This window comes from Rhinolophus ferrumequinum, chromosome 24 (genome assembly GCF_004115265.2).
Source record: "Rhinolophus ferrumequinum isolate MPI-CBG mRhiFer1 chromosome 24, mRhiFer1_v1.p, whole genome shotgun sequence".
In the NCBI taxonomy this organism is placed as follows: domain Eukaryota; kingdom Metazoa; phylum Chordata; class Mammalia; order Chiroptera; family Rhinolophidae; genus Rhinolophus; species Rhinolophus ferrumequinum.
In genome coordinates this window covers 15346081-15364384 of record NC_046307.1, presented here as the reverse complement: position 1 = coordinate 15364384, position 18304 = coordinate 15346081, and the positions used below count along the sequence as shown (strand labels likewise).

The window sequence follows — 18304 nt, the reverse complement described above, 5'->3', positions numbered from 1 at the left end:
CTGGTCATTTATTATCCATGCCAGAAACGTTGGTGCTTTATTATTTTTAATTTTAGACATTTATGCTATGTTACATTTATTGTTCTTTAATACATTTGAATTTCTTACCCTTGTTTCTCAAAAATAAACTATAATCTCCTTAAGGCCAAGAACAGTCTTTTAATACTTCTATACTCCCAGAATTCTTAGCACAGGGGGTATAATAAGCATGAGTGTTCAACTCAACAGATTAAATGTTGCCAAAGGCTCATCTAAGAAACATTTTAGAACATACTTTATAGTGCTCGGTGGGTACTGTTGAATAACTATAAAGTACACCTGAAACTAATTGTATGTTAGCTATGTTTTAATAAAAATCCTTTAAAAAAAAAAAGCAATTAAGAAGTACAAATTGCCAGTTCTAAAAACAGTCGCTGGGAAGCAAAGTACAGCACAGTGAATGCGCGTATAGTCAATAATATTGTAATAACTATGTATGGTGCCAGTTGGGTACTAGACTTTTGGGGATCACTTCATAAGTTATATAAATGTCTAGTCACTATATTATACATCTGAAACTAATATAATATTGTATGTCAATGGTAATTAAAAATAAAAACTTTTTGAAAAGAATTATTGGAGGGGTTTCTTAAAATGCAGTGTCCCAGGCCTGCCCCTGGAGATTCTGACTCAAGAATTGGATCGGTGCCTAGTATCTGTACTTTTAACAAGCATTTGAATCACATGAGCAGTCAAATTGGAGGAAACTCTGGGTTAGTCCTAGCCTGATCTATCCATTTTCTAAGTCTCTTATTCCAACCCATTTTCCCCCCATTTTTTCAGCATTACTCTCAAGGCTCCTGAAGACTTCCATACCCTTTCCCATTGTTTTATTTACTGATAATAACAAATACTACTGTTTATCGAAAAAGAAAAAAAAAAGAACATAGCAGGTGGCCATTTCCTGGTCAAGGGAATCAAACCCCATAAAATTTGCTTACCATGACATTGACATTTGCGTGATCTCCTTTCCTATTCCGAATCTGAATACAGGATATTGGCAAATTCATTCCTACCCCAGTGGCCACATTTCTCAGGTCAGCAGCACTGTATTCCCCACGCAAGAGCAAACTGTTATTATCAGAACCAAGTCCCAGAGAGGCCCAATAGAAATAGGTCTGAGAAAGTCTCTCAACCGTAGTGACATCTATTGTGGCTGATGTCATGCAAGGATTCGAAGCTGTTCTCCTTCCATACCTCAGCTCCTCTGGAGAATGACAGCAGCTCTGAGAGCAACAACCTGAGCTCTGGCTCAACTTGATACACACAAAGAAAAGTAGGCACCCCAGAAATAAAAAGGAAATACAAGCCAATGCAATTACTAAATACAGGTTCTGGGCGGAAAGGTGCCCTATTTCCCAGGCATCTTCAAAGTCTGGAAGGACCTGAGGGACAGAATTGCTCAACAGCATACACACTGTGACAGAGGAGGAAAGTGATGGGTCTCCATGGTCCTGAACCACTACCACCACCCTTTGTTTAAAGGCATCAGTGGGAAGAACTAAGCGAGCAGTACGGATCTCTCCCATATTGGCTGAGATCCTGAAAAGGCTAGAGTCAGAAGCCTGAGAGATGTGGTAGGAAAGCCAGGCATTGGAGCCACTGTCTGCATCCTCAGCTACCACTTTTGTGATCAGGTGTCCAGTTCTGGCAGAGCGGGGCACAATTTCCACTGGGACAGAGCCATTTCTGGGTAAGGGAAACAAGATGACTGGAGCATTGTCGTTCCTATCTACCACAATCAAGTCCACGGTCACTGCTGCACTTCTGGGAGGAATGCCACCATCTCTGGCTTCCACTTGAAAGCTAAACCCTTTGAGCTGCTCAAAGTCAAAGGAAGTTTTGGCAGTGATAGCCCCACTAGATGTTTCTATGGCCACCAAGCTAGATGCTGTCTGCCCTTCAGCGATAATATCCAACAGTTCATAGTAGACAAGGCCATTCTTCCCCAGGTCAGGGTCCTGGGCAAACACGCCGCCTAGGGAGGCTCCAGGGCCATTGTTTTCAGCCACAACAAGTTCCTGTTGTGGTTGAGGAAAGCTTGGTGCATTGTCGTTCACATCAGCAACTGACACAGTCAGTGTCTTGCGGGTGCTAAGTGGGGGCGAGCCACCATCTGAGGCGGTGATCAGGATCTGGTATTCGCTGACCTGCTCCCGGTCCAAGGGCCCATCAGTCAGCAAACTGTAGTAATTGTCAAAGGAAGCCTTCAGCTTAAAAGGGCCTCTACTGGACATGCTACAAATAACCTTACCATTGGGACCGAGGTCCTCATCCCTTACACTAAAGAGAGCAATCACTGTGCCAGGGGCGACATCCTCAGAAACTGGGCTGGAGAGAGTCAGAAGGTTCACCTCGGGGGCATGATCATTCACGTCTGTCACTTCCACCAGCAGTTTGGTGGTGCTAGCTAGAGCGAAAGTGCCTTCATCCCTCGCTTCGATATATGCCTCCAACAGCGTTTCAGGTGGACCTAGTGAAGCAGCTACCCGCACCTCCCCATTTCTAGGGTGCACGTGAAAGTGGTGTCGCAGCTTTGCTTGTGTGCTATTGCTTAAGGAGTACCGGATTTCCCCATTGGAGCCTTCATCGGGGTCCGAGGCCTGAACTCGGAATAACACAGTCCCGTTGGGTGCAGTCTCTGGCACCTTGGTACGGTATAGTGTGCGCTCAAATACAGGAGCATTGTCGTTTGTGTCCACTACGATGATGGCGACTTGTGCGTCTCCGGAGCGCGCAGGCTGCCCGCCGTCCCGAGCAGTGAGCACCAGCCGGTGGGTGGCGCGCTCCTCCCGATCCAGTGCTTTCTCCAATACCAACTCCGGGTATTCGCTACCGTCGACCCTCGACCCCATGTCCAGGCGAAAGTGCTGACTGGGGTTCAAGCTGTAGCTTAGGATCCCGTTGCTTCCCTCGTCGGCATCTTGGGCATTAGGGAGAGTAAAGCGGGCCCCAGGCATCAGGAACTCAGGGATGTGCAGCTGCACGTCGCCGGCAGGGAAGAGAGGTGAGTTGTCGTTGGCGTCCAGAACGTGAACGAGAATCTTGTGCAGCTCCAGAGGGTCCTCCAGCACCAGCTCATAGGTCAAGACGCAGGCAGCTTTGGCCCCACACAGCCATTCGCGGTCTGCCGGCTCTCTGACTATCAAGCTACCGCTGGCCAGATCCACCCCGAAGTAAGACTTGTTGTGGCTGGAAAGGAAGCGAAAGTTCCGCAAAGACAGAGCTGCTGTTGACAGCTGCAAGTCCGCGGTAACATTGCCTATGGCTACACCTCGCTGGGTCTCCTCCAACACTGAGTATTCGAGCTGTCCGGCGGCAGAACCACAGGAGACCCACAAACATAGAACCGCCACCCACCAGCCAACCATCCTCCCTGCCAGCATCCTTGCTCCACCAAGCGGCGTCCCAGGACCATGCTCCGGATTCCCGGAGAGCACGAGCCGTGGTAAAAAGCAAGGGTCGGCCAGCCGCCGCTGCCGGCTAGAGATGCAGAGACCGCCGACGTTCCGCTTTCTGAATACCGGGATTGCCTGGGGCTGGCCCGCGGGGACCAGCCTTGTTAGACTGGAGGCTTGGCAGCCGTCTGGGAAAGCGGAGCGGCCGGGTGCGGAGGAGCGCAGCGCCGCCTAGGGGTGCAGAGACCAGGTAAACGGCCGGGTCCAGGAAGCGCGGTCTCCCCATTCCTTGCCGGCTGGGATCTAGCCCCAAGCCCTGGCAGCCGACGCGGGGCGGGGCGGGGCGGAGAAGACGCTCCGAGAAACTAACGCATCTTCCCTTAAATGGCGTTTCCTAGGACAACGCCCCGAGACCTCCCCGATCTTAACCTCCACAACCTCTGCCTGAAGACGGCTTGTAACTGGGGCTGAATTTAGCTGGGCTTCTCTCGTCAACTGTCGGACAGCGGAGCGTCGAATCTCGGGCGCTTGGACTCAATGACCCCCTACAGTGCCTGCGGGAGCGGCGGAACTCCGAGAGGAACCGCGGGGCGGGGGCGGTGAGAGGCGGATCCGTGACCGTGAACGACCACGCCTTCGCGACTTAAGGAAACAGCTGCCCCCACACCTAGTGCTGTGGTGCATTCGGTGCTGGATTCCCAGTCTCTCCGCTGCGGCTTAAAGTCTCTCTTGCACTTTCTTATATCCCAGGAGACTCCAAGGTTTCAGTAGAGGCAGCTAGCGAGGGGCAACTTGGGAAATATCCTTCTCAAGTTTCCCCCGGACTCTCGCTTTGCGAGGTAATAAAGTGAGCGAGAGCAAGACTTACGGTCCTACGTTCCGCTTTTTGCAAGTCAGCAGTTTCTCTTTCCCCAGAAGGCCCTACTGGGACTGTGCTTTGCAAGCTGCCCTTAACTCTCTGGGTGAGGCAGGAGGTTAGGAACCAAGCAATACCAAGCACCAGAAACTCAGAAAGATTGACAACTCATCATCCCCACAGGATGTACGAAGTGAAGGGGAGAGAAAGTACTGAGCTACTCTCCAGAGTGTGACCAGGAAACTACCCTGCAAATTTACTTTCTGTAAATATTTAGAAAGTAGTAATGAGACAGGGTAAGAACAGACTAGATACCCATACCTTCCCCAACGTCGTTTTTAAGCCTGTGTTCAGCACCGAAATCTGGACAGTGATCAGTTCTATGAAAAACATCTCAGAGCTACAAGAAATACCTCCAAATTCCGCCTACCACCCTACAACCAGTGGCTTTCCCTGAGGGAGGCGAACTGAAAAAGAGAGGGGCTTAAATGACTGTTAAACACTAAATTCCTCACACTCAAATCCTTCTTTTAATACAATTGCAGTATTCAAAGCCCCAAAAACCAAAATTCGAAAGATGAAAGCTGACCAGAGATCACAAATTGAAACTTTCAGGGCACTCTATTTTCTGCTTAAAAGTATTGATAATTATAGAAGCTGAGTGTAGGATACATGGAGGTTAATGGCACACTTCTCCTAAAGTTAGTGTATGTTTGAATATTTCTATAATAACTTTATAAATTGCTGACTAAAATGGAGTGGGGAGCAGGCAGCTCCAGCATTCTGGTTTTAAGACTAAAAGTGGGGTTGGTAACTTCAGTGTGCCACTAAGAACCAATCACCTCCAATCACTTCCAAGGAATGTCACAAACCCTTCCCTTATCTCTTCCATGGAAGTAGGTCAGGCTGCAACATAAGGCAATGTAAGTAGTAAATGCTCCTAATTTTGTCTCTCTGAATTAAAGAACAAAATAATCACTGACCCCAAGTCTTGGACAAAAGTAAAGCAGGAAACATATCAGCCAACTAAAGTGTTAGTAGAGTCATACCAGTAGTATATCCATCTTCGGGGATCTTCATTAGGATGTAAAATGACCCATAAAAATGAAATTTATTCTTCACTAAATTTCAGAACCAAAACTAATCATCTACTTTAGTGCCAGATAATAGAATTTGCATTTCATTTTAATACTGCTAACCAAGCTAACTGCTTTGGGGTGGAAGGTTATGCTTTTCACTTTCCCATTAGCAGCAGATGAAATACACCTGGAGAGATTTACTCAACTTTTGGAATGCCCTGACTTTTAGCTCACCATCTGCCTCCACATGTTTAGACATAACTGTGATTTGTGGGAAGGCAATATTTAGGAGATATTTGGCTATCCCAAAGATGAGAAAAATCTCAAGAACTTTTCCTTTTGTATAAGATGACTGTGTACACGTTAAAATCATGAATTAAAACTTTTCTTTGGCAGAACCATTCCTTTCTAATATTTCATTTTGTCATTTTATGGCATTTTCCATAGTTTCTCCTAATTCATGCATTTTCAGGCTTTTAATTAGGTACAAGTACAACTTTAAGTGGACTCTATGCAAAAATATAGTCCTGATTTCTGCCTGGGTTCTATTGCCATGAGTATTATTACAAAGCTCTCTCACCAAACTTGGCCGTAAGCTGTAAATTCAAAAGATTTCTAGCCATAATGCATAAACTCCTATTAAAGATCTTGAAGCCAAACAGGAAAATAGTAAATCTGATACCTACCAAAGAATTTGTCAGCAAAAGAATATTGTTCTTTAAACAAGATTTTCTTAGCGCTTAAGATTATTCCCTGAGAGTATATTATGTACTTAAAGAAACTAAATTAAAAGACAGGACATCACAATTACATTAAGCAAATTTTCATCCTGTAAAGTAGCTTAATAAAGTATCCAAATCAAGTCTAACAGAGTGGGAGTTTTTTGCAAGTAGAAATCTGTATCACCATGTCATTCTCTTTTTATTTTATTTTATTTTTTTTAAAGATTTTATTGGGGAAGGGGAACAGGACTTTATTGGGGGAACAGTGTGCACTTCCAGGCCTGTTTTTCCAAGTCAGGTTGTTGTCCTTTCAATCCCAGCCGTGTAGGGCGCAGCTCAGCTCCAGGTCCAGTCGCCGTTTTCTAGTTGCAGGGCACAGCCCACCATCCCTTGCTGGCGTTGAACCGGCAACCTTGTGGTTGAGAGGACGCACTCCAACCAACTGAGCCATCAGGGAGGCAGCTCAGCTCAAGGTGCCATGTTCAATCTCAGTTGCAGGGGGCGGAGCCCACCATCCCCTGCGGGACTCGAGGAATTGAACTGGCAACCTTGTGGCTGAGAGCCCACTGGCCCATGTGGGAATCGAACCGGCAGCCTTCGGAGTTAGGAGCCTGGAGCTCCAACCGCCTGAGCCACCGGGCCGGCCCTCTTTTTATTTTTCACTTGAACACTTTACCAATAACACTTTACTATAGAATTTCTTTTTCAAGTTTCTAGTACCAAGGAACTAGGTTTTCTCTATCACATAATACCATATAAAGTTTTTTGGACCTCTTTTTTATGAATCTTCACTCTAACTCTATGCTGTGTTTACTTACTACTTTTTATAATTGTGTGTCAATTTTTCAAAAATTACCTTTTTATAAAAATATCTTTCTATTTCATCTTCAAAGTGTAGCCCTCAGAACTTAAAGTCATACTCCAGGTTGGTCAAAACAGGTCCAAGGAATGGAGATCTGGCCCTTTGATTCTAAATACTACATATCAAGTAAGAGTTTAAAATTGAATATGGTTCTTTAACAGCTACATCACATACTTTTTTCACGATGAATTGAAAACTAAAATTCACACCCATTTTTTCCTAGATGCTATTAAGCCATAGATCAAAAACTCCTAGATTTTATACTTACACTTTTTGTTTACTTAAATTTGCTGCATGTCATTGTGTTAAGAGCTAACCTATCTGGTTCAGTCACATAATACTTTACCTACATTCAAATTGCACATTCCTACATATTTGGTAAACAGTCACACTAGATCTTCTGAGCTACAGATGAAAATTTTCATCAAGTATGGCTGAAAAGGAAGGCCTATAACTACTACCAAACACCCTACCTGACATCAGATAGTGTCTAACCTGAAATAAAAATCTGACAAAGATACTATCAATAGTTTCCAAAAAAGGCTACATAAATCTCACATTATATTATAGTTTCCAAAAATGCTAAACTAAATTTTACCAGATCATCATTGTGATAGATGCTTAAAAGGAAATTTGATAAAAATTTGGCAGCTATCACAAAACAATGGCCATCTTCATTTTAAACAGTAAAACACCAGAATTATTCCCATGAAAAATCATGAGCATCACAGGACACTTCACGTCATAGTTATTATTCAATACTGAGTTGTATATGATAGATAAGATAAGGGTGTGTGTGTGTGTGTGTGTGTGTGTGTGTGCTAGAAAAGAGGATAAAATGTTACATGATAAATTTATAAGTAATATAATTTTCTACTCAAAAAATCACAGAGAATTACAGAAAAAATAATTAGAACTAAAGAGTTCAATGAGATGATTAGCTTAAAAATAAAAATAAAAACAGCTTCCCAACATACCCGCAATAACTAGACAAAAAGTGGGATTTCAACCAATTATAGATTAGTGAAAATGGGCATTTTAATGTCTCTTCTCCTCCACAAAACCTACCCAAAGCAACAAAAAGTACAGCCAACATAAAATAAAATTACATCTTTGATGAAACTCCATAAAACATCTGAACTTCAACCACAATATACGTGAAGAAAAGTTTCCAAGTACCATGAAAATTGGACCAAGATGTAAGAGAATGCTAAGAGAGGATTCCTGCCACTGGAGACCTTGGGAAGAGCTGGTAGATTGAAGTTTTCCAAAGTAGTGGTTCACACTGAGATGCAAAACCAGTGACTCCTGATTTGAAACAAAAAGATCTACGTACATAGGCTGAACCAGGCAGGATTCCCCCACAATCCTATTTCTCAGCACAAAACTAAAGAGAAAGCTGGACTGAATGTGATAGTGAGCAGATGCACTATTATTTCAAGAGTCAACCTAAGGATGTGGTAAACTAGAGAGACAACTAGATGACAAATTGCTCTGCAGCTGCCAGTTCTCATCAGTTGGAGATATTTAAAAGCTAAAGTACACATTAAATAAGGAAAATAAGGAAATGTTCACATTAGTCCAGAGCACTACTGACCCATCCATTTACATTCTCCACTTGCAGACAGCTGGTCCTGAAGGAATTCCTCTCAAATACATAAATAGTAATTTTTTAAAAAGAGCCAACATAGGCTCTCCATAAATATTATAAGAAAGAATAAGAAAATAAATATGAAAACTACAGATAGGAATGCACACCTGAAAATGTTTACTACCAAGCAAATAACATTTTTGGCAAGAGAGCTCTAGTCAAAAGATTCACAAAACAATTTCAAAGGGTCTCAGAGAATTAAGAACCAAAAACAGAATTTCAAGGAGAAAATAAAAAGGCCACAGAAGACCATGAAAACTGAACTGGCACAATTCATGAAACAAATGAAAGAAAAATAGAAAATCATCACAGAAATTAAAGCCACATTGAAAGAGTAAAAAGGTGAACAAGCTCTGCCTGGTACATAGTCCAGAACAAGAGGAAACATTTAAAAAGGTTGAGAAAAATAAATGGAAAAAAACAAATAATTTAAAAGAATTAAAAGGGAAAATATAGCTTTGGAACACAGAAAAAGGAGATCTAGCATACTCCTAATAGATATCCTTTAAAAAACCAAATACAAAAAAGAAAAATAATCCAAAGACACTCAAGAAAAAATTTTCAGATACAAATAAACTTCAGATTTCAGCTTTCAGTGATGTAAGTCTAGTTTGTCTTCAGCCAGTGAAATACCAAGGGTAACAGGTGGGCAGTGGGAGACTGTCAGAAATAAGAAGATGCATTATCTATCAAGATTTTTTTAAAGCTCTTTTCCATCTTGGAAGATGGCGGGTGAAAAAAGCTGAGAAGCTGGACACTAAGGCGAAGAAACCTGAAGCCAAGAGGGCTGATGCTGGTAGCAAGGTTAAAAAGGGCAAACTCAAGGCCAAAATGCCTAAGAAGGGGAAGCCCCACAGCAGCCAAAACCCTGTCCTGTTCAGAGGAATTGACAGATATTCCCAATCAGCTATGTATTCCCGAAAGGCCATGTACAAGAGGAAGTATTCAGCAGCTAATCCTGGCTTGAAAAGAAAAAGAATGTTCTTGCTACTGTCACAAAACCAGTTGGTGGTGACAAGAATGGTGACATCCAAGTAGTTAAACTTCACAAAATGCCTAGATGCTAAACTACGGAAGATGTGCCGCAAAATCTGTTGAGTCATGGCAAGAAACCCTTCAGTCAGCACGTGAGAAAACCTGGGGCCAGCATCACTCCGGGGACCATTCTGATCATCCTACTGGGCTCCAGAGGCAAAAGCGTGGTTTTCCTGAAACAGCTGAGCAGTGGCTTGCTGCTTGTGACTGAAACTCTGTCCCTCAATCGAGTTCCTCTGCACAGAACACACCGGAAATGTGTCACCGACACTTCCACCAAAATTGATATCAGTGGTGTGAAAATCCCCAAACATCTCTCTGATGCTTACTTCAAGAAGCTGCATAAGCTCAGACACTTAGGAGGGTGAGATCTTCAACACAGAGAAAGAGAAATAGGAGATTACAGAGTGGCGCAAAATTGATCAGAAAGCTGTGGACTCGCAAATTCTTACAGAGCTCAAAACTGTTCCTCAGCTTCTCAGCGCCACTCTGTGTTTGTCTTACAAATGGGGTCCATCCTCACAAACTGCTGTTCTAAATTTATTACAAGGAAACTAATTCAATGTCTGATCTGTTAAAAAGAAAGATTTTTTTAATTGATAGTGTATGTACTCAGGCTTCTAGCTTGTCACTCTCGTCCTCACAACAACAACAAAAAAGCTGGATAAATGACTTTTCTTGAAACCTTCAGAGAACTGAGTGTTCAGGGGAAACCTCCACTCTGAAATCTGGACAGACAGGCAAATCCAGAGAGTTATAGCCAGTATCTTCTCATATGGAGCAGAAGCCACTAGAGCCAGAGACTGGTTGGGAACGTGTAAATTGAGATTTTAATGAATTGTTGGAGGCTAAGTTGTAGACTACCTTGAGAGTGAGAAACTCCTGCAGGCCACAGTCTTGAGGTGTGGTCTTGAGGTGTGGGCACACTTTTATGGGCAAGAAAGATCTCCTGTGGCTCTGGCAGGGAGTGAGGAAGAGTAATCTTTGTGAAATATTCCCAGAGACTTCTCCCTTCTTCTCTTTAAAAAGCAATTATATGAAATTATATATAAACTGTTGGGCCTACAATATATAGAAATGTAACAACTTTGCCAACTACTGTACAAAGGAAGTGATGGAAGAACAGCTGTACTGGATAAAAAATGATACCAGATGGCAATTGCAATCCACAGGAACAAATGAACAGAACCAGTAATGGTAAATAAGAAACATTAAATATATACTTGCTTTTCTTTTTTCTCTCAGCATCTTTAAAGGATATACAATTATATAAAGTAATAATTATAAAAATGTATTGTTGAGTTTGTGATATATATGGATGTGTATTGGTTTCCAGCAGCTGCTGTAAAAAATCACCACACACTGGGTGGCTTCAAACAGTTTTTCTCACAGTTCTGGAGGGGAGAAGTCCAAACTCAAGATGTTGACAAAGCTATACTCTGGCTAGAGTCTCTAGTAGGGATTCCATTCCTTGCCTCATCCAGCATTTAATGGCTATTTGTATTATTCCAATCTCTGCCTCTATCTTCACATAGCCTTCTTCTCTGTGTCTGTCTTGTCTTCTATTGCTTTTAATTTTCCCCCTTCAATCCCCTCGCCCCAACTCCAAGTCAAGTCACTCTTCTCAGTCTAGTTGTGGAGAGCGCAGCTCACTGGCCCATGTGGGAATCAAACAGGCGACCTCGGTGTTAGGAGCACAGCACTCCAACCACCTGAGCCACTCGGCCACCCCTTGTCTTCTATCTCTTATAAAAACACTTGTCATTGGAATTAGTTTCCACCTGGAAAATCTGGGATAAACTCATCTCAAGATCCTTAACTTAATTATATCATCAAAGACCTTTCTTCCAAATAGGTCACATTCACAGGTTCCAGGGGTTAAGATGCAAACATATCTTTTTGGAGGCCACAATTTAACTCACTACAAGATATAATATGTGTTATAATAATAATAGAAAAAAGAAGGTTTATGGAAGTGATATTTTTCTATCTCAATAGAATTGTTAGTATAAACCTGAAGAAGATACTGATAAATTAAAACGTATATAGAACATCAAGAGAAACCACTGAGAAAATAACTCAAATATACAGTTTAAAACTTATTGAAGGAATTTAAATGATACATTTGAAAATGTTCGTTTAATAAAAATATATCAGTAAAAGAGGAATATAAAAACAAAAGAGAATTGAAACAAAGAAAACAAAAATGGCAGACATGAATATTCCAACTTTATCACTAATAATAAGAAATATAAATGGATGAAACAATCTAATCAAAAAGCCATTTTAGATTTTAAAATAACAAGATCCAACTATATGTTGTCTACAGAAGATACCTTTAGATTCAAAGATAAAAGTAGATTGAAATTTAAAGGATGGAAAAACATACATTGTGAAAATAGCAACCACAAGAGAACTGGAGTAGCAATGCTAATATCAGACCAAAGTATTACTAGAAATAAAGAGGGACATTTTATAATGACAAACGGGTCAATTAGGAAGTATATAACAATAACAATTATAAGTATAGAGATAGCTAACAATAGATCCCCTGAATACATGAAGCAAAAACTGACAGAAATGAAGGGAGAAACAGACAATTCTACACTAACAGTTGGACACTTTAATATCCTACTTTCAGTCATGGATAACAACCAGGCAGAAGATCAATAAGAAAATAGAAGACTTTAAAAACACTATAAACCACCTAGACCTAAAAGACATCTATAGAACACTCACACAGAAACAGTAGAATACCATGTTTCCCCAAAAATAAGACCTAGCCAGACCATCAGCTCTAATGCATGTTTTGGAGCAAAAATTAATATAAGACCCGGTCTTATTTTAATATAAGACCAGGTATTTGCAATGTAATATAATATAATATAATATAATATAATATAATATAATATAATATAATATAATATAATATAATAATATAATACCGGATCTTATATTAATTTTTGCTACAAAAGACTCATTAGAGCTGATGGTCCAGCTAGGTCTTATTTTCGGGGAAACAAAGTATATATTTTTCTTAATTGCAGATGGAATATTCTCCATGATAGACCTAAGTGTCAAGCAGATTACTGCACACCAGTTATCAATCCCAAGGGACAAATCTAAACACTTCTTCCCATTGCATCTTGGCATTTGAGTTGCCAAGAAGTCAGGCAAGCACTGGATGGAACAACACTTTACTTACATAGAGAAGAGACAAAGCAAAATCAGCTTCAGTAGTGGGCATTGGTCCCTCATGGCCAGCAGGTGTCTCCTAGAGGCTATTGCAGGGCAATTTGCCTGCATGCACCCCTCTTGTGCTACGGTAGAAGGACCTTCTCCCCTCCCCACAGAGGACAGATATAACAGTGGGGTTGGCCAGGTGACCATAATTTACATGCTGCAAGCAGAAACAAAGGAGCATTTATTGAAACAGGGAACGATATTCCCACAAAAGGTGATAAGCCCAGCATAGGCTGAGTGGGCTCTTTATTTCTTGGTAAGAAAGTGTTCCAAGCCCAAGACTCATTTTTACGTGGCTGAGTAAAGGTTGAAAGACTGCACATAGGACAGCCCTTCCCAATGCTAAGCCATAAAATAAGCTTCAATAAATTTAAAAGAATTGACACCATACAAAGTATGCTTTCTGACCTCAATGAAAGGAAATTAGAAATCAAGAACAAAAAGAAATTTGGGGGATTCACAAATATGTGGAAATTAAATAACATAATGCTGAAATAACTAATGGGTTAAAGAAGAAACAACAATGAAAATTAGAAAACACTCAGCGATGAAAGAAAATGAAGACACAACATCTGAAAACTTAAACATATGCACTAAAGTAGTGCCTAGAGGAAAATGTATAGGTATAAATGTTGACACTGAAAAAGAAGAAATATCTCAAATCAATAACCTAAACTTCCACTTTAAAACACTGGAAAAATAAAAGCAAATCAAAAGGAAACAAGCAGAAGGATGGAAATAATTAGGATTAGAGCAGAACTCAATGAAATAAAGAATGGGAAAACAGTAGAGAAAGACAATTAAGCCACAAGCTGGTTCTTTGAAAAGATCAACAAAACTGACAAATCTTTAGTTAGATTGACCAAAAGAAAAAGCCAAAAGACTAAAATTACTAAAACCAGAAATGAAAGAGGAGCCATTACTACCGACCTTACAGAAATAAAAAGGATTATAAGAGAATACTATAAACAATCGTATGCCAATGTAGCTTAGATTAAATGATAAAATTCCTAGAATACACAAATACCTAAACTGATTCAAAAAGATACAGAAAATCTGAATGGATCTATAAAAAGTAAAGAGATTGAATTCTGAATGGATCTATAAAAAGTAAAGAGATTGAATTAGTAACAATATAACTATATAAAACAACAACAACAAAAAGCAAGACCAAAAAGCATCATGAATGAATTCTACCAAACATTCAAATAAACATTAATATCAGTTCTTTACAAATTCTTCCAAAGAACAGGAGTGAACACTTCCTAACTCATTCTAAGGGCAATATTACCTTGATACCAAAGCCAAAGATATTACAAGAAAAGAAAACTGCAGACGAATATCTCTTATGAATATAAACACAGAAATAATGCAACAAAATACTAGAAAACCAAATTCAGCAATATCTAAAAGGGATTATACACTATGACCAAGTGGGTTTTATCCCAGAAATACAAGGTTGGTATAACATCAGAAAAACAATAAATGTAATACATCATATGTATTAGTTTGTCTGAACTGCCATAACACATTACCACAGACTGAGTGACTTGAAAAACAGAATTTATTTTCTTATAATTCTGAAGGCTAGAATTCTATGATCAACATGTCTAAAAAGTTAGTTTCTTCTGAGGCTTCTCTCCTTGGGTTGTAAATGGCCATCTTCTCCCTATGTCTTCACATGGTCTTTCTTCTGTGTATGTTGATGTCCTAATTTCCTTTTCTTATAAAAACATCAAAAATATTGCATTAGGGATCACCCTGATGACTTTATTTTAACTTAATTATCTCTTTAAAGATTTTATCTGCAAATATAATTACATTCTGAAGTACTGGGGGTTAGGGTATCAACATATAAATTGGCGGGGTATAATTCATTCCATAATAACATATCAATTGATTAAAATACAAAAACCACATGATTATCTCAATAGATGCAGAAAAATCATTTCACAAGATCCAACACCATTTCATAATAAAATCAACCAACAAAGTAGGAAGAGAAGGAAATTTCCTCATTCTGATAGGGGAACTTCATGAAATAAAGAAAGCAAAACAGTAGAGAAAGATAGTGAATCCAAAAATGGATTCTTTGAAAAGACCAACAAAACTGACAAGCCTTTAGCTAGACTGACCCAAGAGAAAAAGCCACAAGGCTAAAATTACTAAAAACAGAAATGAAAGAGGGAACATTACTACTGACCTACTGACAGGTAACCTTGTAGGTGAAAAAGTGTATGCTTTTGCTCTAAGATCAGAAACAAGTCAAGGATGTTCTCATCACTTCTATTCAACATTGTACTGGAGGTTCTAGCCAGGGAAATTAGGCAAGAATATAAAATCAAAGACATTCTGATTGGAAAGGAAAATGGAAAGGAAAATTAAAACTATCTCTATTTACAGATGACATGACGTTGTATGTTGAAAATCCTAAAGAATCCACTAAAAACTACAAAACTAATAAATGACATCAGCATGGGTATAGAATAAAAGATTAATATACAAAAATCAATTATATTTTATACACAAACCAATGTAAAATTAACCGACAAAATAATGAAACAACAAAATAATTCCATTTACAATAGCATCAAAAAGATAAAAATATTAAGGAATAAATTTAACAAAAGAAACATAAAATGTATGCTCTGAAAGCTACAAAATATTTGTGAAAGAAATTAAAGAAGATCTAAATAAATGGGGGAAAAGTCCCGTGTTCATGAATCAGACAACTTTATAATATTAAGATGGCAATACCCTCCAAACTGATCTACAGCTTCAATAAACTATCAAAAGTAAGCTGGCTTCCTTGCAGAAATCAATAAACTGATCCTAAAATTCCTGTGGAAATGTAAGGCACCCAAAAAAGCCAAAACAATCTTGAAAAAAAAGAACAAAGTTGGAGTAATGATACTTCCTGATTTAAAATCTTGCCACAAAGCTACAATAATTAAAAGAATGTGGTGCTGGGATAAAGATAGACACATAGATCAATGGAATAGAATTTAGAATCCAGAAATAAACTCCCACATTTATTGGTCAATTGATTTTCAACAATGGTTCCCAAACATTTCAATGGGGAGAAAATAGTTCTTTACAATAAATGATGCCAGGGCAACTGGATATCCACTTGCAAAAGAATGAAGTTAGATGGCTACCACATACCATATACAAAATTAAATCAAAATGGATCAAAATGACACCAGCAAGATGTCAAAATAGGAAGTCCCAGACCTCATTCCCCCAAAAAATACCAATTAATGACATATAGACAAAATACCTTTATGAGAATTTCAGAATCCGGTTGAGAAGTTGAAGTACCCCAGGTAAGCACAAAGTGGAAACAGCTACTTAGAAACAAATAAGAAGGGTAATTTTAATTTACTCACACCAGCCCCTCCTTCAAGTTGACACAGCTCAGCAGCAGGAAAAAAAACACCCTGGCTTGCTACTTCACCTTCAAGGGGAAAGAGGAGAGTAGAGCATGTGTCCAATGTTTCAGCTTCTCAGAGGGCTGCCTGAGGGACTATTTCCTGTATTACCTCATTCAGAGAACCAATGAATGCCTGGAAGCCATGAAGAAAAAAGAAGAGCAGGGGGCAGCCTGTTTCCTCAGAAAGGAGAAAGAGAAGTGAGTGTGCATCCAGCCTTTCAGGTTACAGGAGGGCTGTTCAAGGGACTGGTGTCTGTCTCAGCTGACTTATAACTTGGTATGCTGACAGGGAACCAGCATACTTTGGATGCCTAGTGGCCACTGAGAACAAGGGAGAACAGGTTGCCTCTACAGAACCAGAAAATTAAAATGCTGCAGACAGACACTAGATGGAGCAAGACAGATCATTTTAAATTATCCAGTCAAGAGGAACAAAAGAAAAAAAAATAGTAGCGAAAAGGAATGAAGAAAGCCTATGGGACTTATGGAAAACCATTAAAAGAAACAATCATTGGAATTTCAGAAGGAGAAGAGAGCAGGCAGGAAAGCGTAGAAAACTTATTTAAAGAAATAATGACTGAGAACTTCCCAAACCTGGGAAGAGATTTGGACATCCAAGTTCATGAACCTAAGAGGTCATCAAAAATTTCAATGCAAAACAATTTTCTCCAAGACAAATTATAATAAAACTGTAAAAAATTAAAGACAAAGAGAATTTTAAAAGCAACAAGAGAAAACAATATCTCATACAAGAGCACCCTTATAAAGGTAACAGTGAATCTCCCAGTAGGAACATTGCAGGCCAGGAGAGAGTGGGGTGATATATTCAAAGAGGTGAAAGAAAATAACTGCCAAACAAGAATACTTTACCCTGCAAAGTTGTCCTTCAGAAATGAAGGTGAGATACAGACTTTACCAAACAAATAAAAACTGAGGGAGTTCATCACCATTAGATCTGCAGTACAAGAAATGCTGAAAGGAGTTCTTCAAGTTGAAATGAAAGGATGTTAACTAGTAACATGAAAACATATGAAAATAAACAATACACTGGTAAAGGTGTATACTAATAATGTAATATGGTGGTGTGATAACCACTTAACTCTAGTATACAGTTAAAGGACAAAAATATTAAAAATAGCTATAGCTACAATAATTTATTAATGAATATAACAATATTAAAAGATATAAATTGTGACAACAAAAGTATAAAATGAGGGGGAATAAAAGAGTAGAGTTTTTGTATGTGATCAAAGTCAAGCTGTTACCAGCATAAAATAGACTGATATATCTATAAGATGTTTCAAGTAAGACATAGGGTAACCACAAAACAAACAAACAAACAAAAACTATAGTAGAGACACACAAGACAAAGAAAAAGGAAGCAAAGTACACCACTAGGGAAAATCATCAATTCACAAAGGAAGATAGCAAGAAAGGAGGAAAGAAAAAAAGGATCTATAAAAGAGCCAGAAAATAATTAACAAGATGGCAATAATAAGTCCTTACCAATCAACAATTACTTTAAATGTAAATGGACTAAATTCTCATTCAAAAGGCACAGAGTTACTGAATGGATTTAAAAAAAAAAAAAAGACCCAACTACATGCTGGCTCTGAGATATTCCTGTCAGCTTCAAGAACATACATAGGCTCAAAGTGAAGAGACAGAAATACATATTTCATGCAAGTGGAAACCAAAAGAGAGAGCAGGCGTAGTTACACTTATATGAGACAAAATGGACTTTAAGTAAAAAACTTTAATAAGAGAAAAATAAGGTCATCATCATGAAAAAGGGGTCAACTCATCAATTCATCAAGAGGACATAACAGTTGTAAATATATATGCACCCAAGATCAGAGCACATAAATATAAAAATCAAATACTAACAGATCTGAAGGAAGTAATAGCAACACTACAACAATAGTGGGGGACTTCAATACCCCACTTTCATCAATGGGTAGATCATCCAGACAGAAAATCAGTAAG

At 39.3% G+C, this 18304-nt stretch overlaps 1 protein-coding gene across 15 annotated transcripts in view; it reads right to left on the bottom strand.

Moving 5' to 3' along the window:
* The window catches only part of LOC117016645 (protocadherin alpha-C2), a 177649-nt gene that overhangs the window by 84515 nt on the left and 74830 nt on the right, over positions 1-18304 (bottom strand). Inside the window, exons 1-2 of one of the 15 annotated variants that reach the window (XM_033096138.1) lie at positions 926-3761; positions 39-273 (exon numbers count right to left, since the gene is read on the bottom strand). The exons of 13 other annotated variants lie outside the window; for them this stretch is intronic. In XM_033096138.1, the coding sequence (XP_032952029.1) occupies positions 957-3425 (2469 nt within the window). In that variant the 5' untranslated portion in view covers positions 3426-3761 and the 3' untranslated portion in view covers positions 39-273; positions 926-956. Of the gene's footprint in view, positions 1-38; positions 274-925; positions 3962-18304 lie in introns of those variants that run through there. One more of the 15 variants, XM_033096122.1, reaches the window with a different exon arrangement.